General features: G+C 39.6%; 1 protein-coding gene across 2 annotated transcripts in view; it reads right to left on the bottom strand.

Annotated features, from left to right (window-relative positions):
* Positions 1–289: 289 nt before the first annotated feature.
* The window catches only part of LOC109420930 (facilitated trehalose transporter Tret1), a 64,231-nt gene continuing 39,933 nt past the window's right edge, over positions 290–24,587 (bottom strand). For both annotated transcript variants that reach the window (XM_062850621.1, XM_029864798.2), the window contains exons 2-5: positions 14,793–15,093; positions 14,327–14,518; positions 14,043–14,191; positions 290–1,805 (exon numbers count right to left, since the gene is read on the bottom strand). In XM_062850621.1, coding sequence (XP_062706605.1) covers positions 873–1,805; positions 14,043–14,191; positions 14,327–14,518; positions 14,793–15,093 — 1,575 coding nt within the window. In that variant the 3' untranslated portion in view covers positions 290–872. The remainder of the gene's footprint in view (positions 1,806–14,042; positions 14,192–14,326; positions 14,519–14,792; positions 15,094–24,587) is intronic.

Raw genomic sequence — 24,587 nt, 5'->3', positions numbered from 1 at the left:
CCTAAGGGCTCGTGGCACCGAAGCCTCAACAAGGAAATAAAGGAAGTCGATAGGATTCGCTTTTCTGTGCCCTATGTCTGGTGTATCAATTTGGCTTAAGTGTAGAATTAGCATTACATACACAAAAATAAAAACCTAAAAAAAAACTTCAAAAATGTGTATTTTAAACAAACATAAAAACTTAAAAAATGTATCGATTTGGAGGCAACACGTTGAGTTCATAGTGATTAATTTGCATAGAAAACTATAGTTTCGTGAATGATTTCTTTCCAAAATATACGCAATGGGATCAATTTGTAATGGTTTTATTTGTCTTTTATTTCGTACACTAAGCGTAAGATACCTGCATGCAGCGTGCCCCTGGAGGTGCACTAATTGAAATAGTACGGTTTATTTACTTGATTCTAGAACATGTTTTGTCTGCAACACAACCGAACATGATTGATGATGATGATGACGGTAAGTAACTTTGCCACCTGAGCTGTATAATGGCAGTGTGTGCTTACTTCTTTGAAACTTTTACAATGTTCTATTATTTACCTAAACGTATAGATAGATCTGTGGGTTTGTTGTAAATACATGTCTGGGTGTGCAACAAGTTATTTGATGCCTACGATGCGTGCTTCTATACCAAATCACTATTCATCTATAACTGGTTTACGATTTCTATCCTTGGCTAACACATGTCAATTTGTTCAACACAAAGTTTCCTAGCGCTCTGCGAACTATGTTACCTAAGATTACTGACATTCGGGTTCTCTAATTGTATTTATTCGCTTACATTGTAAGTGTTTTCTTCATATCACAGTTCTTACTATATAATGGCATGTGACCAGGATGCCAGCTTGGAAGGTGCCATCTTGTTTGCGGTTTCAAACCTTAGAATCATGGTTCTGCTTGAGTTCGATCTCCCCGGCGTCCACCGGTCCCCGGAAGTAATTTTCGATTTCCTCCAAGGTACGGCCCTTCGTTTCCGGCAGGAAAATGTACACGAATCCAATGCCAACGACTGATACGATGCCGAAGAATAGGAACACATACTCATTGCCCAAGGCGTGCACCATGGCTGGGTATACTTTGATGATGATGAACGACATTGTGTAGCCGGCGAAGATGGTTAGTCCGGCCAGGAAGCCACGTGCTTTCGTTGGGAACATCTCGGCAATCATGGCGAATGGGAGCGTCAGGAAGCCCAGGGTAGCGCAGAAGATGAACGCAACCAGCAGGAACGTTGGGATCCACTCCAGTTGAGTTCCCTTGACCGGGTAGACGGTACAGGCTGCCAGACCGAACATGCAAGTGGCCATGCCGAAACCGGAGAACAGTGCCGGTGGTCGTCTGCCGAAGCTGTCCGAGATGTAGCTCATCAGGATGGTTGTCACGACACGGGTTAATCCAACCAGGACAGCGCTCAGGAAGGGATCAATGCTGACACCGGCTTCGATGGAGAACCTGGCAGCGTACACGATGATCACGAAAATTCCGGTAAATTGTTGGAAAAAGAAGAACGTGCACATGATGGAGAGTGGCTTGTAAACCTCCGGCTTGCGAAGCATGATCAGTTTGGAGCTGCTGGTCTGATTCGCGCGGAACCTGGCAATGTTGTCCGCCAGGTTGTCCAACTCTTCGTGGATCTTAGGATGGTTGTTTTCCTTGATGGCGCGTACTTTCTTGAGGCATTTCTCCGCCTTGGGAAGTTTGTTCTTGGACACTAGCCAGCTGGGCGACTCGGGGATAGGATACACCGAGACGAGCGATATGAGCGTAAAGATTCCGCACAGGATGCAAACGAAGCGCCAGTCGTCCTAAAATGATAAATGATAGTTAATTAGTAAATAATCAACGAATACGAAATAAGGTACCCCAGGGCAAATGAGAATCCGGGGCAAGTGAGACCTACAGCTATATATATTTTTTTAAATTTTTTTAGTTTTAAGGCAAACATTCTTCAAAGAAAACATAGGTATCAAACCAACGGATACTTTGAATTCAAAAATTGTTATTGTTCTCACTATAAAGAGACCATATATGTTATTGTTCATCATATGTCATTTTCAATTCACTAAGTGAGATTAACGTACTCTACTACATTCGTCGTTTATAAATAGAATAACAAATAAAGTAAAACTTTTTGATTTCAGGATAATATTTGGAGTGCTTGCGAATTATTTTAATCGAAAAAGCTGCAATTTATTTTCATTTATTACCTTAAGTTAACTGCTCTCACTTGCCCCAGTGCATTTCAGCTATGGGGCAAGTGAGACCTATGAGAGTAAACAAACACAATTTCATAGTTTGATCTCGCTTTCTTCAGCCTAAGTCGAAATTTACACAAAAATGAAGTAAAAATCGGCGTCTTAAGTGAACAATCGTTGAATTACACTTAATTACGTCTAATCTGATGATGAAGCTATTGTTTAAAATGGTAAAGTCTTGGGTAGAACATTTTTTTTGTGAAATCATCTATTTTTCATATTTTCGTTTAAGCAAATTTTTTTTTTGGTTTTTTGCTGCATAATGTGTTTTCTGAATATTAAGGACAAACGTCTTGAAATCCCGCTTCAATAGGGCATCAGAACTTCAGATGCACAAATCTCAAGACGCATGCTTTAAACAACAATGCATTTTATTATTCTGATCTTGCTCACTTGTAATTAGCTTAAAATGAGAAGCTCAGGTGCGCTGGTTTTGTTTACGATGAGATTTGTGCCCTCGAAATCGTGAGTAGGTGCCAAAGTCGGCCATTGTGGCGGCCATGTTGGGATTCTAACAAGTCTGTCCTTAAGGAACCGGCCATAAAGTATGAAAAAATTGGAAAACGACTTATTCGAAGTTCACGATTTAAAAATCTTTATTAAACGATCGTAAAATTATGTAAAGGAAAACATAACATCTGTAAAACCTGAAGAATCTTTTGGCGAGATTCATCAACAACGTAATATGAAAAACAAGTTTGGAAATCTTTCGGCATTTAATCTTAGGGCGCTTTTCGTATAAATAAAATCAATTTGTTTTGCACGAGCTGCTAGAGTTAAAACAATTTTTTCTCAGTGATTCGTTATTATATGTGTTACGTAATTTATGTCCTTTTCCAACATAAATCGCTAAACATAGTTATTCGCATAAGATATCTTTAATGCATGCTACTCTACATATATGCAGCAACTATATTAAGCCATTTGTACAAAAAATCCGAATAGGTCCCACTTGCCCCGTGATAAGGTGTAAATGAATTTTTTTTTTTGTTTTTATTAATGTGTATTTTAACTTATAGCTAATTCTACACTTAAAAGGTGTAAATGAAGATCTGCTCCACTTTTCATCATATGGATAATATACAGAATTTAAAAATTTTGAAATAGTTTCAATGCCCGTTAATAAGAAGAAATATACCAACAATGTCTTTTAGAACCATTGGAATTATACAATTATTTATGTTAAGAATTTTTTGACTTGACAAAACCAAACTAGCTTTTTTTTGGGTCCCACTTGCCCCGGGGTACCTTAATGCATTATCATGTTATGTCAAAGCCATGGCTTTCTGTGGAAAATACATGCTTTGTGATAGTTTATTATGAAAATATTAGAGTGCTAACGATTTCAAATGTGTATCTGTGCATTCGTTTTTTAAATTTATACCAATCTATTGAAGAACTGAGCCAATATTAAGGTATTGGTTTGTAGCTGATCCGTTGATCACGCCCAGAATCAATAACGCTCACCAGATCACGTTGTATATATTATATTATTATAAATAATATTCTAGCAAAGCTTCTAGCAAATCCACATGAGTAGTGCAGATGTTCCACATAAGTTTTTATAACTTCTATACGAACATAGCATAACTAGTTAAAATGCACAAATAAAAAAAAATGAAAAAAAAAATCCTATACGAACAAATTTGATCATACAAGAGTCACCTAAACTTTGTAGGACAAGTGTGCTAATCGGGTAGCAAGAAACAGTTTAACCATAAACAGGAAGTGATCAGAATCGATTCGCCATGAGTAGTACAATGCGAAGATAGCCCCTGACCCGTAGCCATACGATGATTTTGTCCAGGAAGCTTTCCGCAGTTTTTATTTAAGGTTAAACTGGAAATATTTCCCCATTTTTTGGTTTTTGATTTTTATTTAATCATGGAGCAATATTTTCAAAATAGGTTCTCGTACACATGTAGATAAAGGTTAGATCAAGGTTTCTTCTGATATTTTTTTTTCCCAGTGGAAAATGTTTTGCATTTTTGCAAAAAAAACATTTTTAAAGAAAATTTCGAAAAAAATGGTTTCCGCAAGAATTAAAAACATTTTACTTAAGAAAAAAATCAGAAGATACATTGATTCTTCCTCTGCAAGTGTATCGGAAGCTCCAGGAGGAATCCCCGAAATAATTCCAGGAGGAATCCCCGAAGGCAGTCCAGGAGAATCCCTGAAGAAATTCCAGGAGAATGAATTCCGGGAGGAATTCCTGAAGGAAATGCCCAAGGAAATTCTTGAAGGAGTTACAGAAGAAATCTCTGCAGGAATTCCAGGGAAATCCCAGAAGGAATTGCAGGCGGAATCTCCGAAAGATTTTCATGAGGAAACCCCGAAGGAATTCCAGGTGGAAACATTGAATGATTTCCTAGGGGAATTTTTCCAAGAAGGGGGAAAGATTTCTACATGGAATTCCCGATGGATTTCCAGGAGGAATCTGCGAAAGAATTCCCGGAAAAATTCATGTAGAAACTGCGTGAGAGATTCTTCAAGGAATCCTGGATGTATGCCGATTGTAGTTCTAGGGAAATTCTTGAAGGAGCTCCTACAGGAAACCCTGAGGAGCTCCTGTAGGAATTCATGAATGAGCTTTTGGAGCTAAATCTGATGTAACTCCTGCAGGCATCCATGAATCCTTCTAAAAAAGTCTACGAAAAAAAAACCCCCAAGAGCGATTCCTGGAAGAACTCCTGGAAAAATCCCTAAAGGAACTTCCTGAGAAATCCCCTAAGGAATTCCTGAAAGAACCTTAGAAAGAACTCTTAGACTAATCCTTGAATGAATTTCAGAGAAATTCCTGAATTTTCCTTTAGATGTCCTCCTGTAAGAATCTTAGAGAATTCCTGGAAAATATCTGAAGGAACTCCTGGAGGAATCCCTGAAGGAATTTAGGAGAAATCTTCGAAGAAACATCTACAAGAACCTCTGCTAGTCCTGGTGAAATCTCTGAAGGAACTCCTGGACTAATTTCTGTCGAAACTCCTGTAGGAATTCCTCAAAATACTTCAGAAGAAATCCCTAGAAATTTCAGGACTAATTTCTAAACACATCCTGCAATAATTCATGAAAGAACTTCTGAAGGACAGGAGGGATCCCAAACGGAATTCTTGTAGGGGCCCTTGAAGGATCCCTGGTGGATATTCTTGAGCGATCTCTAACAGAACGCCAGAAGAAATCCCGTATTCCTGAAGGATCTCCTGGATCAATCTCTGAAGGAATTCCTGGACTATTTCCAAAACCTCCTGTAGGAATACCTCTTGAAATTTACGGAGATCAAACAGAATTTCTTCCACAGGTTTGCTCTGAGAGTTCCCGTTCCCAGGATTCATTCAAGAAATCCTCACAAGATATATCACAGATGATGTCGCTGAATTTCTGTTGGAGTTTCTCTCGGAATTCCTCTCGGATAGTTTCCGCAATTCCTTTCAGTGCTCCTCTTGGGACTCTTGGGATTCTACTCCACTGCCGTGTGCAGCATAGTTTACCCATGTGAATAGGGACTCCCAAAGAACATGGGACAACTATGCTACACACGGCAGTACAACTCATCCAAGTGTTTTAAGGAGGTTTTTAGTAATTTTCTACAGTAGTTCCTTCCGGGATAGCATCCAAAGTTTCTCCTGTATTTTTTCAAGAAATTTCCTATTGTTTTTTTTTTTTCTAGAGTTTCACCTTGGATTTCTACAGAAGTTTCAGCTGCCTTAAGGTTCTCGCGAGATTTCTTATGAGTTTCATCAGAGATTTATCTCGATGTTTCTCCCGGGACTTCTCTCAGAAGATTTCTTCCAGTATTGGTACTGGGATGTTTCTCAGCGGTTTTCATAATTTACCCTGAGCTTTTCCTATTTTTTTTTCTGGAATGTGCTCAGGGATTTCTGCTGAAGCTACTGATTATGGAGTTCTTCCCTTGATTTATTTCAGAGCTTCTTACAGGCTCGTCCTCGTAGTTGTTTAGCGGATTTCTTACATTGAATCCAGACATTTTTTTTCAGATTTTCTCGGGCTTAATCCTTGAGTTCCTCACTGAATTTCTATCAGCATTTGTCCCGACATTCTGAATGCTTTGGAATTTCTTTAATAGTTGTTCCCGGAGTTCTTGCAGGAATTTTTCAATGATTTCTCGAAATGTCTTTTGCGGTAACATTCGAGATTTCTTGCATATTTCCGGAGAAATATCTGGCGAGATCCCAATAAAAATTTTCGACAATTTCCTCAAAGACTTATTGGAGAAATCTCGAGAGGAACTTTGAAAGTAATCCCAGGAGGAAATATGAAAGAAAGTTTAAGGAAGTTTAAGGAGGGCCTCTGAGAATGTCTAAAACAAAACCTGGGAGGAACTATTGGTTAAATACCGCGAGGAAATCTAATTGAAATATCCGAAAACTCTTGGAAGAACTTCTGCAAAAATCCCGAGAGAAACTTTGGGAAAACTGTCCTGAAACCATTTAGAGAAATTTCTGGAGGAATTTTGAAAAAAAAATAGCAAAATCTCCGTGGAGAATCCAGCGAGAAACTCTGAAATAAATCCCGCAGGGTACTTATTCTTGCAGAGCTCCCATGGAAACTTCTGCTGAAATCCTGGAAGTAACTGTGGAAGAAGTAACCAGGAAAAACTATCAGAAATCCCGACAGAACAACAAAATAATTTCAGCACTATAATGTGTAAGATCTACTTATAAGTGTGTTTTTTCCCGACCACTAAAAAAATGTGTAACAGTTGTACACATTCACAATATAAGCTCCAGCTCCTGCGTCAGCAAAACCGTGAAATTCGCAAATATTGTACGGCAATCTAGCTAGGTTTACCAGTGACCTTGGTAAACAAAAATATCGACATTTCGTATCTAGAAGAGCGTACGAGTTGATGATGTGAATGTGTAACTATTACACATTATTGATGTGGTCTGGAAATTATGCACTAATCAGAAGGTTGAAATAATAGGAAGCAAATACGGAAAAACCTCAGAATAAAGGGTATTTTGCCAATTGCTACGCACGTCATAAGAACAGCATGGAGTGTGTACCAACTGGCGAATTCTAGGGTGTGCAATAATTGGAGATTTACCCTGCTAGTGAAAACTGGAGAGTCAGAAAAAAACCTTTGATAATTTCTAGGAAGAATTCTGCGTGAAACAGGAAAAAAGTTTAAAGGAGGAATTCTTGAAAATTCGTGGGTAGAATTTGTAAATCTCAACATCACCAGCATATAAAAAAGACATCCGAGTTAATTGTCTAAACTGTGGAAAGAATTTAATGGTAATATTTTCTGCGGCATTACTGATTAGTCTCCTGAATATTTTTTTTTTTTTGAGATTTTTATTGGGTGTTTAGATATTAAGGTGGAAATGTTAAGGCAATTTTTTGCAATTAGTTCAAAACAACTCTGGGAAAAATCTAAAAATATTCCTTCATCGATTTTTGTATTATTTTAGGAGTTTTGTCAACAAGTTCTCGAAGAAATTCAGGAATTTGACAAATTGCGCAATTTGCCTCGAAATTTTAACTTAGTTTCGAGAGCACTCCTGTACAGTTTGTGCTACCATATATGATGAATAATAATGTGTAAAAGATTCTTTTAAACTTTCACAATAACATAATTGCGTAAAACGAACTCACCATTTCACCCAAAATGTCAAATGCCTGAATTCCATTCACCCGAAAAGATCATTCCACTATGGGGAAAGTGGTGGCCAAAAATCGAAAAATTTACTTGCTTTGAATGACATGTTTTATACACCATTTGAGAGCCAGATAGTTCAAACCTAGATTCCCAAAATTTCAGCCCTCTGTGATGAAAACTCATTGCGCCACAGATATCAGACTTAGAAAATAGTGAAAATTGTAGAAAAAATGCATTTTAAACAAATGCAATTTCCTCAGTGAAAAAACGATTTAATTTTAGAATTTAATCCACCGTTGGAAATGTTATTGATTGAACTTTATAACAACAAACCCCCAACAACACGGTTACACGGTTAATTGAAAATAGTAAAAAAATGGGTAATTATTGACAAAATCAACATTTTTTGCCTAAGTTGGTCAACAAGCAGGGTCGAGCAGTCTCAAGGGACCGCCTCCACAGTTTAGTTTGGGGTCTAAACTATCTGTGGAACGCGAATCCAGCTGCGGATAGCTGCGGATGAGCGTCATTTTGACACAAGGCCGAAAATTTGATTTTTTAAATTATTTTTTTTTTTTGTTAATTACGATTATTGATTATGCGACCACATACAAAAAAAATCGTACAATTTAAACAGTGTTTCAAAGATGGAACTGTTAATTGTCAAATGAAGTCTTAAAAATCTTACACACTTAATTATTTTTATATTAAAAATGGCTAAAAACTGACCGAAAATTATCGTTCCATACATAAACTGTATGCAGAACCCGTAGCTTCCGGGAAGGTAAGCCCAGCTCCCTGGGTTAGTGGGTTGGTGTCAGGCCCTGCGAGCCAGCCGTTAAAAAGACTAGCACCGGAAAATCAACAAGAGAAGAATGCGAACCGATACCAATGGCGACGACCACAGCGACGAAAAGGAACTTGCGATTGGAAGCTCGGTACGTGGAACTGCAGATCTCTCAACTTCATCGGGAGCACCCGCATACTCGCCGATATACTGAAGGACCGCGGGTTCGGAATCGTAGCGCTGCAGGAGGTGTGTTGGACAGGATCTATGGTGCGAACGTTTAGAGGTAATCATACCATCTACCAGATTTGCGGCAACACACGTGAGCTGGGAACAGCTTTTATAGTGATGGGCGACATGCAGAGGCGCGTGATCGGTTGGTGGCCGATCGACGAAAGAATGTGCAGGTTGAGGAGGATCAAGGGCCGATACTTCAACATTAGCATAATAAACGTGCACAGCCCTCACTCCGGAAGCACTGATGATGACAAAGACGCATTATACGCGCGGCTCGAACGTGAGTACGACCGCTGCCCAAACCACAACGTCAAGATCATCATAGGGGATCTAAACGCTCAGGTAGGCCAGGAGGAGGAATTCAGACCGACGATTGGAAAGTTCAGCGCCCACCAGCTGACGAACGAAAATGGCCTACGCCTTATCGATTTCGCCACCTCCAAGAACATGGCCATTCGTAGAACCTTCTTCCAGCACAGCCTCCCGTATCGTTACACCTGGAGATCACCACAACACACGGAATCGCAAATCGACCACGTTCTGATTGATGGACGGCACTTCTCCGACATTATCGACGTCAGGACCTATCGTGGCGCTAATATCGACTCTGATCACTACCTGGTGATGGTTAAACTGCGCCCAAAACTCTCCGTTATTAACAATATACAGTACCGGCGGCCGCCTCAGTACGATCTAGAGCGACTGAAGCAACCGGATGTCGCCACCGCATACGTGCGAATCTCGAGGCAGCGTTGCTGGACGAGGGTGTGCTCAATGTGGCCCCTCTAGAGGACTGCTGGAGTACAGTCAAAGCAGCCATCAACAACGCAGCCGAGAGCACTATAGGGTACGTCGAACGGAGTCGACGAAACGATTGGTTCGACAAGGAGTGCAGAGCGGTTTTGGAGGAGAAGGATGCAGCGCGGGCGGTAATGCTGCAGCATGGAACCCGACAGAATGTGGAGCGATACAGATAGAAGCGGAAGCAGCAGACCCGTCTCTTTCGGAAGAAAAAGTGCCGCCTGGAAGAAGCGGAGTGCGAGGAAATGGAACTGCTGTGCCGTTCACAGGAAACACGCAAGTTCTACCAGAAGCTCAACGCATCCCGCAAAGGCTACGTGCCGCAAGCCGAAATCTGCAGGGATAAGGACGGGAGCCTCCTGACGGACAAACGTGAGGTGATCGAAAGGTGGAAGCAGCACTTCGACGAGCACCTGAATGGCGAAGAGAATGTAGGCACGGAGGACCAAGGCAGCGGAGGAAATGACTATGTTGGTGCAGCAGAGGACGGGAACGAACAAACTCCCACGCTGAGGGAAGTTAAGGATGCCATCCACCATTGGCGGAGCCAGCTTTTTCTTTTTTCTCACTCACTCTCCTAAACATACACGAGAAGGAGAAAGATAGAAGAGGGGGCAGCTTGCCTCCTCTTTCATCTCGCTCTTGCTCGTGTATGTTTAGGAGAGTGAGTAAGAAAAAAGAAAAAGCTGGCTCCGCCAATGCCATCCACCATGGTGCACCAGTTCAAAAACAACAAAGCGGCTGGTAAGGACGGTATCGCAGCAGAATTCATCAAGATGGGTTCGGAAAAGTTGGCCACCTGTTTGCACCGGTTAGTAGTCAAGATCTGAGAAACCGAACGGCTACCGGAGGAGTGGAAGGAAGAGATAATCTGTCCCTTTCGAGCTATCACCATTTTGAATGCCGCCTGCAAAGTGCTATCACAGATCCTCTTCACCTAAAGTAAATGAGTTCGTAAGAAAATTACCAAGCCGATTTCATCGACGGCCGGTCGACGACGGACCAGATCTTTACCATACGGCAAATCCTCCAGAAATGCCGGGAATACCAGGTCCCAATGCACCACCTGTTCATCGACTTCAAGGTGGCATACGACAGTATCGACCGTACAGAGCTATGGAAAATCATGGACGAGAACAGCTTTCCCGGGAAGCTTACCAGACTTATAAGAGCAACGATGGACGGTGTGCAGAACAGTGTAAGGATTTCGGGTGAACTATCCAGTCCATTCGGATCTCGACCGGGACTACGATAAGGTGAAGGAATTTCCTGCCTACTCTTCAACATCGCTCTGGAAGGTGTTATGCGATGAGTCGGACTCAATAGCCGGGGTACGATCTTCACGAAATTCGGCCAATTTGTCTTTTTTTGCGGATGGCATGGATATTCTTGCTAGAAAATTTGGAACGGTGGCAGAACTGTACACCCGCCTGAAACGTGAAGTAGCAAAGGTCGGACTGGTGGTGAATGCGGCTAAGACAAAGTACACGCTGGTAGGTGGGACTGAGGGAGACAGGACAAGCCTTGACAGCAATGTTACGATAGATGGGGATAGTTTTGAAGTGCTAGAAGAATTCGTATATGGATCTCAATAGCGTGGCATTGTTCGAAGGAAAACACGGAAAATGACGCGTGTTTGGGACAGGTGCACATTGTCTTTCCTCGTGAAGTGATGCAAATGGATGCACACTTGGTAGCAAACAGTATTGCTGAAAATTGAAGGAGTCAAGGAGTGGTTGTGGTCATTCGACGACATGGAACTGGGTGAGATCATTATGATTTTTTTTCTTTACATCCTATAAGGAGTTGGGGTAATTTCGCCAATGCGTTTTTATGAGAACTCCTGGGGTCTGGTAATATCTGCAAATTAATCTTGTAGCTGGCCTAATATTGAAGCAATAAAAATGTTAGAAAAAAGTAATCATTGAGCAAATTGAAAATAATTGGCTTAATATTACCTCAACGCCTGTCGATCACGGGTAACACATGGGACTACTCTTAGTAAAATACATAATTCGAAAATTGCTATCTAAGCTTGGAAGTTTATTCTCCGTATACTTTAAATTCAATACTGTGAGAAACGCGCGACTATTTTCGTGAGTTGGTCGGTTTTCTCGGTAGGGTGATGGGGACGCGAATATTGAATGCGGAATCAGAAGCACGCGTCAACTTTCGTGGGAAAGTCGGTTTTCACGGTTAAGTAAACGATCAATGCAGTGACGCGTTTAATATTGAACGATTGTATGTGCATTATCCTTACTATCGCGACCAAATAAATCATAATCGGGATGAAGACCGTGTCGTGTATTTTCATATAATTAGTGGGTCATATCACCTACCAAAGGTGGCTCCAAGATCCACACCTTGCCCCACCCTACTAACAAATACTCCTTCCCGAAACAACTCTGGGGATTAGAGTGGGTCAACGTTGTATGGAGAAACTTTAAATTTGACCGTATCAACCCGGAACGAAGCTTTTTCAATGTTTATTAGCATCCAAAACAACTGTAGGGTGGGGCGGGGCAAGATGGGTCGCATAAGGATGGATTACCATAACTTCGTAAATACAAATCGGATTGGTTTGCATTCGTCCGCTACTCTTTAATACACTAGTTAGCTATGCTAAAAGTCGATAAAAAGTTCATTAAATACAAAATATGATGTTAAACAAGCAGTTTTAAAAAGTGATCGATTTTGTGCCGTGAAAAAAGTGCGGGGCAAGATGGGTCACCTTTTAAGTAATTAACATTTTCTCAACGAAAAACGTCAAAATATAAGTTTTGTTCCGCATTCAAATATGCTCCATATCCATACTGAGTAAACAAGAGCTACTAGTAAACATTTTATAAATTTATTTGGAATATAAAAAACTTTACGATTTGAGTGGTCCTGAGGCGACTTGAAAATCGATGTTTTTACTAAAAAATTATCATAATTTTATGTTATAATTTTGAGTGTTTATTCCGCTTGATTGAAGTCATTTATGAGATAGTCTTGTAATAAAAAATAAATAACTTTTGAATGCTCCAAAAATACGTTCAAAATTGAAAGTGACCCATCTTGCCCCGCGGCCGTTTATATGGAGAATATATGGAATGTATCGCATAAGAAAAATGGCAAAAAACCATTTTATTTTGTATTTCCAATGAGAGTGAATAATTTTTCAATCAATGCCCCAAACTTTTGTACTTTCATGCTGGTCATCTAACAAAATTATTAACATAATCAAAACATGAGTAATGCGCCCGAAAATGGCACTGACCCATCTTGCCCCGCGACCCATCTTGCCCCGTCCACCCTACATCATTTGGGAACGATTGGTTGCGTCCTCGTATTCCGCATTGTGATTGAAATTTGTATGGAAGTTAGTATGGGAAAACGTACTTTTTTGCATTTTACTCATAAGTTGAATTCTTTTGTATAATACCATGTAACTAATGACGTTAAAGTATAGCCTAGGATATGCCGAAAAACTTGACTGAAGACCGACGAAAAAGTTATTCGCCTGGTATCTTAGGCCAAACATTTAGATTTTATTGTTGATGTTATTCCTTTACATGTTAAATGTTAAGCACCACCGGGCAATCTGTACGTTATAACTTTTTTCACAAGTGTCGGATCACTTTGCGGTATTCGGCAATGTTTTTCGGCATATCCTAGGCTTCAACGTCATTTGTTAGATCGTTTTAGACGAAAAAAATCTATTCATGGGAAAAATGCAAAAAAGCATGTTTTTCCATACTAAATTCCATACAAATTTCAATCGCAATGCGGAATACGGGGAAGCAACCAATCGCTCTCAAATTTTGCACAGTTGTTTTGGACGCTAAAAAGAATCGAAAAAGCTTTGTTCCAAAAAATCGACTTTGTTGACCCAGTCTAGTGGGGATGCTGTGGATTCCACGGTTTCTAGTATCAACGGTTGTCGAACTAACATTCCTTCGTTTTCCCGATGATCGTAAGAACGTGGCGGGCGCCGTTATTTCAAACATTGACTCCCGAATTGTGCACATTGAAACTGTGTAGCTAGTCCCAAGCACCATTCATTGGTTCTCTGTGTAACTCCGATTGTTCTGGTCAATCACGGAGTAGCAACTTCGATGTGTATGGTTATCTTTGCTTTGCTAATTGTTTTTAGCGACATTTTTTTGCTAAAATCCCAAAAAGACAACATTTAGTGCAAATGGTTACTTGGCCTATCACTTGCCTGTAGAACAGCTAATTAATCATAAACCTCTTTGATAAGAATTGATACTTAAATTAAAAGTGATAGTGCTATGACATGCTACTAAATATATACTTAAACTGAGGGTTAGCCCCGATAAATGGCACAAGTACCCACCTTGAACAAGTATCCCAGCGAGTAAACCGCCAGCATTCCGATGCCGGTGCAGAGCGCTGTCAGCAGGGTGAGCCGTCCTCGGAGATTAGGGTGCGATATCTCCGCAGCATAGACCGAAGCGGGCGAACTCGAAAGCCCAATCGCGAGACCTGCAAACACGACGGTAACGTGCACAGAAGACGACGCATTGATTAGATTCCATTTAGCACCCAATTGTTGGCTGTAGAGCAGCCTTCACTTATTGATAAGCGGCGCGGCACTTGATGAGGAGACGCGATTCTTACCTATAATCACTCGGGCGACCATCAGTTCGACAAACAGCAGCAGCTCGTCCGTTTTGCTGGCAAAGGCCATGATGGCCCACGAGACGATGGAGATGATGTTGATGAAATACAATGTCTTTTTCCGACCGATTTTGTCTAGGAGGAAGCCGGCCAGCAGTCCGCCGAATGGACACAGAATCGATGTCACCGATGCTGTTTTTGCGAGATACACGAAGAAAACATACAGAAAAAATGGTATCAGTTATCAGTAAATAGGCGGACACATCGTAAAATTTGCCCGGAATCGTGCCAATGAGCCATCAATCAAAGTTAAATCGAAGTTTATCGCTTACGGCACGCACCCATCCGCCCCCTTCCTTCCTGCGGTATTGTGTCAATTAGCTCACTTCAGCGAGAAGATTATCTTCAAGGCGATAGTAACCTCAGTCAATAAAAATCTTGTGCATTTCAGTCCCTAGCCACTTACCGAACCAGGAGGCCTGATTCTCGGTCAGCATGACCGAGCTGGTCGAGTTGGTCAGTTCGATCATGGCAATCGACGGAAAGCCCAGTCCCATGCCGGACGAGATGATGGTGATGTTGGCCACGATGGCCATCGTGACCTGCATGATGGCAGCCTTTCGGGTCAGTGGGTTCCCGTTGGTGTCCGAGTTGAGACTTTCGGTGCTGGATTTGAGCGGCTTGGCCGACAGTTTGTCATCCTGGGCCGTGGTGGTGGTTATCGTCGGAGGTTCCGGATTGTCGGCCGGGTTCGCCATTGCTACCATCTGTGGGGAGGAATTGGAGAGAGGGGGGGGATACAGTTTTGTTAGTGGATTTATTACACATTGCTGACTTGATCAAAAGATGCCGTCTATTTTTTCTAGTGTATGCCAAAATATTATCGATACAAATCACCAAGATTGAAGCTTTCTTCCTTCAGCTTTATTCAGTCTGCAAAAACTAATAATAATCTGATTAAAGTACCAGAATGATCGATACGCTGATATGCTATCATAAGCTGATAGGAGTCTCATAGAGTTTTACAGGATTGGCCAAAAAGATGTTTCAGAAAGAAACCTCTCCTCCTGAAATCTCCGTTGACACCCTTCAAAAACAAAAAGTCTGCGCCATCTTAAACTAGAGGTTTCGATGTCAGGTAATTATCTGATGTTCCGATTTTCCGAATTTTAGAGGAGTTTTTGAAAGATCCCAGGAGGGATTTAGAAAGCAACCTCTCAAAAAATACCAGGAGGAGTTCCTCTTGGGGAAGCTCCCAGAGGAACTTGTTTAAAATTTTCGGAAGGTATTCCTAAAAAAATGCCAAGGAATAATATTTGGAAGAATTTCCGAAGGAATTCCTCGGAAAATCACTGAGGATATATATATGAAGGGGCACCTAAAGGAACATCTGCAGGAATTTATGCAAGAATTTTTGAAAAAAAACCCAGATTAATCCACTTAGTGGTGATAGTGCCTTTCTCGTCGAACATGTACTCATGATCTTTCCTTGGTTGGGATACGACTGGGATGATTTTGCTTCAGAATGTTGGCTTCAGCCTTTTGGGGGAATCGAAAACACTAGTTTATGATTTTTTCCGACGTTTTGATCTGTATGGGGCCTTTTCAAGGGTTCAATCGGTCAAGGTTTCCTAGTCAAGATGGCCTTGCCTAACTTAAAAATGTCATACGGAAGTTTTGGTATTTATAGAATACTTTTTTCTGAATTTGGCCGAACTGCAGGTTGCAGCAAACAATTTGCTGAAATTCAGCAAACTTCCCTGATTCGTTCAGTAAACTCTGCTGTTCAGCAGCAACGTTTTTCTGAAATTCAGTAAATTTTGCTGAAATTCTGCTTCAAATTTGGCTGTACCTTTCAAGTTTAAAATGTTTAAATTTATGTATTTAAATTTTTTAATCTTTGAAAACTTTAACAAAACACTCTACCTATTTCGAGTTTATTTTTAATATTAAATTTTATTTAAATATGAAATATCTTCAAATATTTCAATCCATGGGCCAAGTTTCATTCATTGATTCCGCGGACCGTATGTTGGACAGCCCTGCTTTACGGACTTCGACATAGTTTTTTCTTCACACTTTAGGCTATATTTTATTATCATAGGTTACAAAATTCATGTAAAATTTGACAAAAAATGCAAGCAAGTGAAATTGCCCATACTAAATCCCATAAAAAATTCCCAGTAGTTTTAGACGGAAAAGAGGATTGAAAAAACTTTCTCCGGGGTTGATGCGATAATTTTCTCATATAACGTTGGGCCCATATAGCCGAGGCGGTAAACGCACGGGTATTCAGCATGACCATGCTGAGGGTGACGGGTTCGATTCCCGGTCGGTCCAGGATCTTTTCGTAAAGGAAATTTCCTTGACTTCCTTGGGCATAGAGTATCTTCGTGCCTGCCACACGATATACGCATGCAAAATGGTCATTGGCAGAGGAAGCTCTCAGTTAAAAACTGTGGAAGTGCTCATTGAAAACTAAGCTGAGAAGCAGGCTTTGTCCCAGTGAGGACGTTACGCCAAGAAGAGGAGAGGAACGTTGACCTATCCTACTGTATATTTTTTTGATTTGATGAGATTGCTTTAGTACAGACAAACAGACATATAATTTGTAACATATTGCTATTATATTCATCGTTACGAAAAAATAATCGCCAAATGCTAATCAGGTTGCGTTTCACTGCGGCTTGATGTTGGTAGTGAGTAGACGTCAAACGAGCAACAACGATTGATATTTGTTTCAACCGTTGAAAACAAGGACGATGGAGAGTGAGTAGAGTAACACGTCTGTATGTATGTGGCCTTAGTTCAGTCAAGTTGTTGTTTTCTTACACATATTTATCGCTTGCATTGACTTTGTTCATTTTTTAAGTTCCTGCGAAGCACCCTAGGAAGCACCCAATGCTAGTTTTGCATCACTATCGGTAGCCTCTAATGTGGTCTGAGCCTATTTTCTTGCTAATCGTTCCTCATGGTTTGAAAAAAGACCGCGGTTCGATGTGTCGCATGCATAGGTTTGGTTCTTTTTGGCATTTGGCCACTTCCGGCTGGACACCCTAGATCGGTCCTGGAACACTATCGGTAGCCTTTATAAAGATCTTCGTTGTGGTCTGAGCCTATTTTCTGACTAATCGTTCATCACGTTATTTAAAAAGCCGCTTTTTAATGTGCCGCAGGCATGGGTTTTGATATCTACTACATTTGACCACTTCCAGCGGTACACCCGGAACCGGTTCCGGAACTCTATCGGTTGATCCAAATATGATCTGAAACTATTCTGTTTTATTAACCGTTTATCAGGTTGCCTGAAGAGCTTGCGATATGTAAGGGGTTGGTTAACTTTTATACTTGGCTACTTCCGGCGTGACATCTGGAACCGGTTCAGTTACACTACCGGTTCTGATATGGTCTGAGAATGTTTCCCTGTCCACTGTTCATCAGGCTATCGAAAAAGCCGCTGTTTGTTGTATCGCATGCATGGGTTTGGTTCACTTTCATATTCAGCCACTTCCGGCGGAACATCCAGAACCGGTTCCGGCACACTACCGGTTCAGATATGGTCCGAGAATAATTTTCTACCTACTGTTCATCAGGCTATCGAAAAAGCTGCTGTTTGATGTATCGCATGCATGGGTTTGGTTCACTATCATATTTAGCCAGTTCCGGCGGAACACCCAGAACCGGTTCCGGAATACTACCGGTTCAGATATGGTCTGAGAATGTTTTCCTGCCTACTGTTTATCAGGTTATCGAAAATTCCGCTGTTTGATGTGTCGCATAAAGGGTTTGGTTCACTTTCATATTTGGCCACTTCCGGCGGGTCACCCGGAACCGGTTCCGGAACACTACCGGTTCAGATATGGCCCGAGAATATTTTCCTGCTTACCGTTCATCATGTTTTCGAAAGTGCCGTGGTTTGATGTGTCGCATGAATGGGTTTGTAGCGTTTTCATATCTGGCCCCTTCCTGGGGTACCGATCCGGAACACCTAAATGGCCATAACTCCGGAACGGCTGGACCGATCCGAACCATTTTCAATAGGAAACAATGGGACCAGATTCCGCGTCGAATGAACCGTTGGTCATTAAAATCGGTTGAGGTTTACTGCCAAAAAGTGATGTGAGTTTTTTTTGTACACACACATACACACACACATACATACACACACACAGACATCACCTCAATTCGTCGAGCTGAGTTGATTGGTATATGTGACTCGACCCTCCGAGCCTTCTATCAAAAAGTCATTTTTGGAGTGAACATATAGCCTTTCCAGTACACTTAGTGTACGAGAAAGGCAAAAATGATAGACTCTCTGGAAGAATCCATGGAGGTCCTGAAGATGGTCCTGGAGGAATTACTAGAAGAATTTATTTTGAAATTTTCAGACGTAAAGAAAGAATTTTAAAATGAGCTCCAGAAGAATTTCCAGGAGGAATCTGTGGAGAAATCTGTAAAAACATAATCAACAGAGGATTGACTGCAATCTCTAAAAGAATCTCTGTAAAATATTTCTAGAAGAATACACTGTCGGAGAAATCCAAATAAAAAAAATCCAGGTGAAATTTTTGAAGGAATCTTTGAAGCAATTCCTGGAAAGATCTTTTAAGAAATTTCTAGAGAAATTTCTATAACTACACAAATCCCAATGATAAATTGCTGGAGCAATTCTTGGATAAATTTCTAACGAAATACATATAAACGAAGAATATTTGAATTAATTCCGGCTTTAATTCTCAAGAAATTCCTGCAAGAATATCCTGCCTGAAACATTCCACCAAACGCTAAAATCTCTAAATCCAAAACTTTCTGGAGGACTTCCCGGAGGAGTCACTGAATAAAATTCTGCATAAATCTCAGGAGGTTAAAATATGTAGTACTTTATACGATGTTCAGCGTACATCCTTATGCGATTTCTGGTTGTCTGGGTATGAATTATAAGACATACTCGAAGTTTGGCAAAGTTTTCGAAAGAACATCCTATTAATTTACATTGCAAGTGTGAAACATGATTGAAACGCCTAAGATTGAAAACATATCTCACACAGGCATTCAAGGCTACACGGAGTTTATTCATGGCATTTGCCGAAGCTTGAGGTAACAAAAAGTCACATGCACTAAAAAAAACAAGGCTTTAAATAATTTCAATTTAATTTCAGAAGTAAGAAAATGTGCAGTTAGTTGCAAAGTTTTCAACATGCCATACATTTTTCCACACTGTTGAAGAGTTTAATCATCCCAACTAAAATAACACTACTTTACAGCATTTTTGAACTCGGTAAGCTGATGATCATTTTTGGTGTAGAATCATGCCCTGAGTTCGAAAACGCGAAAGAAAAAAATTACAGTAGAGCGGAATTTTTTCCGACTTTCCATACAAGGTTGATGATTTGAAATCGATTTTTGTTCTATTTTTAAGCAAAGTCGCTCACTTCAAACATCTCATTCTCCGTAATCAATGCTCCGATCGAGCTGAAATTTTTACTGTAACTCGCCTACATATGATATGTCAAATAAACGTCGAGAAATAATTTTAGATTGTTTTTCTCTTATTGAAAAAATACATTTCTTTAAAAAAATTTGAGAATTTTGCTAAAAATTAAGGAGATCGTCCCTTAAACTCGCCAATATCTTGAATTTCATCAATCTGACGCATAACCTGTATTCAGATGATCGAATGGTATTGTATTCAGCATTTAATTTATGGAAAAAGATTTAAAATTGGTTGAACAAAATGCAATATATTTGAATTTTAGTAAATTACATATTTTGAAAAGTTGTAAAACTCGATATTGAGCTTAAACTCAAAAACTGTTCTACTTGAAATTTTTTCAAGGTCGGTTTCGAAATCAGTGCTAAATTGTGCTTTAAAAATTTTGGTCGTTGACAGAAGTTCACGACTTTCGTTTTAATTTGTAAACTAGTGTAATTTTTCAACGTGTAACCGGGGCTAGAGGCTTTCTCCACGTATGTTGAAGAATTGCCATTAAAACACAGCATTGGGAAACTCTCGGCATGGTTGTGGGCCTGAAACTCTTCAAAAAAGCCATAATCTTGAATTTTGAGCCACTATTTTGAATTTGGGTCCGCCATCTTGGTAACTCTGGTCACCATTTTTGAACTCTGGTCATCTTCCCCATGCCAAATTTGAATGAGCCTAAAACTCCATTAGCAGCCGCCATCTTGAACTTCGGACCATCATCTTGGATATTCTGGTCGCCATTTTTGGACTCCAGACATCTTCCCCATACCAAATATAACTCGATCATAAAAATTATTTACATTACATATTTTAAGGAAAAAACAATTGAAAAAAAATGTGTGAAACCATTGCCGAAAAATAGCACAATTGTGCTGGTTCGTCCCGAAAGGGATATACGGCCAGTTCTACCTGTGCTGGTCCGGATCACTAAAATGGCCATAACTCCGGAACGCTTTGAACGATCCGAATCATTTTCAATAGCAATACGGTAAAATTCCGGTTCGATTTGAGCTATAATGCGTTAAATGGTCAATGGGAAGTGTTAAAGAGATGAACCAGCCTAGGGCTGAAAGTCTCTATAATAAAGCTAAATCAATCAATCAATCAATGGGAAGCTAACAAACATTATTGTTGTACAATGGTTGAATAAACCTCTCTTATGCTTGATTTTGAAAATTTGAGCTGAATAAGCTGTTCTTCGGCTATCATTGTTACTTGGGAAGTGCCTGAAAAGTTAGTGACCTGTTTTGTATACAGACATACGTTGAAATATGGACATACGGACATCACCTCAGTGGTCGATCTAAGTTGATTGGTATATGTGACTTGACCCTCCGAGCCTTCTATTAAAAAAAAATGTTTATTGAGTGAACATATAACCATATAACCTTTCAGTACACTTTGGTATAGAAGAAAGTCAAAAACGTAAAACTTGTTGTGAAAAATCTAAGCAGTTACGATCAGTTCCCTAGATGTATTATTTTTAGACCTCTTTATAAAAACAAAATTTCTGGAATTCGACTAATGAGAACAGCTGTGCAAAATTATAGGCAAAGCATACAGAGATTGTTCACTGGCTGAATAAGCGTTTATATCAGGCAATGGACCACATGAAACATTCAGTGGATTAGAGGAGGGTTTTTCGTTTGACGAAGAGTTTCCTTTGGCTGGAACGGTAATCGAATCCTCACAATACGTTTAAATAATTACCGCTGCTAGCCGTACGGGCACGAAACCCACAAACTTCCCTGAACTATTGGGAAAATGTTAAAAAGAAGTAATTTTGAAGAACATATAAGGAAGCCATAAAAAGGTATTTTGAGAGATGCTACCGTTCGACAATTAAAAAATAACAAATATTATCTCTGAAAATCACGTTTTTGGGCAAATTTTGAACAAATTTTGGTGAAATTGAAAGAACACAGATAAAAATAATGAGATTTACACGTCATGTAAACTTCAGTTTAGTCATGTAAACTTCAGTTTAGTCATGTAAACTTAGTGTTATGATGGTTTACATGATATATCATGTAAATTTGTATTATATGTCATGTAAACACACAGAGTCGTGCTGAATTACATGACATGTAATGGAAGCTTACATGATATTTTATTACTTTTACATGATATGTCATGTAAACTTCTGGGATATTCCACGCTCCAATCATGTGCATCATATGTCACAGAATTTTACACTCTTTTTTCGATTGGAAAATATCTTTAATATTTCCTCAAACAAATACTTGAAAACAATAAGAGAATACACAGAAAAAAATATTTATGTAAAATTCAGCAAGAAATCATGCACATAAAGGGAATGCTAGAGTTGATGCATATTTACTTGAGATATCATGTAAAATTACGTTACAAATGTGTAAATTTCCGCTAGTTGTCACGTAACTGGTTGGAGTACAAGATGGTTTACGCGATGGTTGGCGGAAATTTACACGATGGTAATGTAATTTTACATTATATTTCATGTAAAAGTGCAACAACTCTAGCATTCCCTTTATGTGCATGATTTCTCACTGAATTTTAATTACATATTTTTTTCTGTGTAGGGTGGAGAATAGATTATTCAAAATGGTGACAGGTTCGCTTTGAAAAAACTCAACACAACATGTTAATCTAAACATAGTTAAAACTTCTTCAGTTCAGCCTGGTTTTTGGTATCCTATACAGAAAAAAATACATTATTTTTCAGAAAGCTTATACAGCCATTCCATAGAAAAACGATACAGTGCAACTCCGCTTATCGCAAAACTTGGTGGGTTTGTAATTCATCAAAAATAATTTGACCCGTATTTTTTTATTTCATCATTAGGGTGACTAATTTTCAGATAGGGGGGGTCCTAAAAATCATGGTTTTTAAAAACTATTTATTTTTTTTCAAAAAATCATAACTTTAGAATCAGTTAACCGATTTTTTTTTGTTTGATAGCTATTGAATTCAGTTGTAAACAGTTTTTAGGAAATTACAAAAAAATATATCTCAAAAACTAAAAAACATACCTCTGATTTTTTGATATGTTACGCCAATTTTTCTGAATTTTCTGATAAAAATATAAAACCAGGGTACCGCTTTGTTCCAACACCACGAAAACGTGAAAAAACTAATATATTTGCACATTTTTTGCACAAAAACACATTGTGGCCCATTTAACGTATTTTCCTAAAAACTAGAACTCAGTAGTTTTGAAACAAGAAAAAAGAAGTTTGAAACCGCTTGTGCAAAAGTTATGATTTAAAAAAAAAAAAAAAAAGCTTTTTAAAAGCTTGATTCATAGGACCACCCAATCTGCAAATTAGTCACCCTAATGACGAAATAAAAAAAAATACGAGTCTAATTATTTTCGATGAACTACAAATCCACTAAGTTTCACGATTATCGGAGTTGCACTACATCGTTTTTCTATGAAATGGTTGATAAAGTCAAACGGGTGTTCCAATCGTTCCGTTTTCATTTGAAGACCAATCAACGCACTGGCGTAAACTCGTCGAATTCAAATCAGTGTAGGAAATTGAAGTCCAATCATGAATTTTTCGGCCTGCTGGACTTGAGCGCCTACTTGGTTCGTTATCAGCCTGGCCTCTGCTGCTGCGCTATCTACGGCATTTAACAGTCAACTGCCGGACGGACGGACGTATTTAGTAGGCCTGGCGGACCAAAGCTGTCCAATCCAGTTCGAACTGTCCTACCGCAATGATTAACCATTCAACAACGGGACGGAAAGAGACCGGCTACTCCGCGCGTGGCATGGCGCTCCGGCGGTGATGCGCCGGTCATTAAACATGCGCGCGAACCAATAGCCCGAGCGGCGGTTCTTCCCATGGCAACAACAGCACTATAGTGGAATCAACTCCAACATATGTGTGACGAGTTGAATTCAACGACGGCGACGATGGCCACTTGTTGCTGGATGATTTTGCGATGTCGTCGTCTTCGTCGTTGGAGTATCATTACTATACGTACGGGGGTACAGTAAGTAAGCAAGTACCACATGTACACAACATGACGATTTGCTTGTGACCTAATCGGTAGTGGTACCAGTTATAGTGCATGGCATCCAATATTCAGGCCAAACCTTGATCTAATAGCGCGCGTACACGTTCGCGTGTGCTTGTCAGCGTTTCTTTTTCGCGCAAATGGCAATGAATAGTCTTTCCTCGTATATCTGCTAAGACTGTGAGGAGGAACGATCTTTGTGCTTTAGATCAATTGACCGTTGTTGACTTGTCCGAAGGAGATGAATGCTGACAACGTTATGAAAACAATTCGAAGAAATGAAAAATTAAGGTCGAACGTGAACTTGTATAAATTATTGACGACTGAGAATTATAAATTTACAATAAAAACAGGAAGATAAACACAAAAACTGAAACTGGAAATCAGAACAAATAAATTAAAACAGAAAATGAAAACCCAAAAAATAGAAAACATAGGAAAACAGAAAGTTGCAAAAGGAAAACGAGAATAAAAAAAAAAAAAACAAAAGAAAAATACCGAAATAACAAAAAAGATGTAAGTACATATAAACCAAAACAAAAATAGAAGTAAACAAAAAATATATTGCATATAAACAATAGGAAGTCAAATAAAAATATTTAAACTGAACTTCACGAACAAAAAAGCTTTAAACCCTAATCAAATCCAACACAAATCCATTTCTAATGGATTTTATCCGTTCTATGGGAATGATACAGTAGGTGAATTGATTCAAGTATTTTCGCCTACATTACCTACAATGCAATGTTTATTTACATTTCAGCAGCTGCTGA

This window comes from Aedes albopictus, chromosome 2 (assembly GCF_035046485.1).
Source record: "Aedes albopictus strain Foshan chromosome 2, AalbF5, whole genome shotgun sequence".
NCBI classification, from domain to species: domain Eukaryota; kingdom Metazoa; phylum Arthropoda; class Insecta; order Diptera; family Culicidae; genus Aedes; species Aedes albopictus.
Note: the sequence above shows the minus strand (reverse complement) of the source record. Positions and strands in the feature narration are given on the sequence as shown.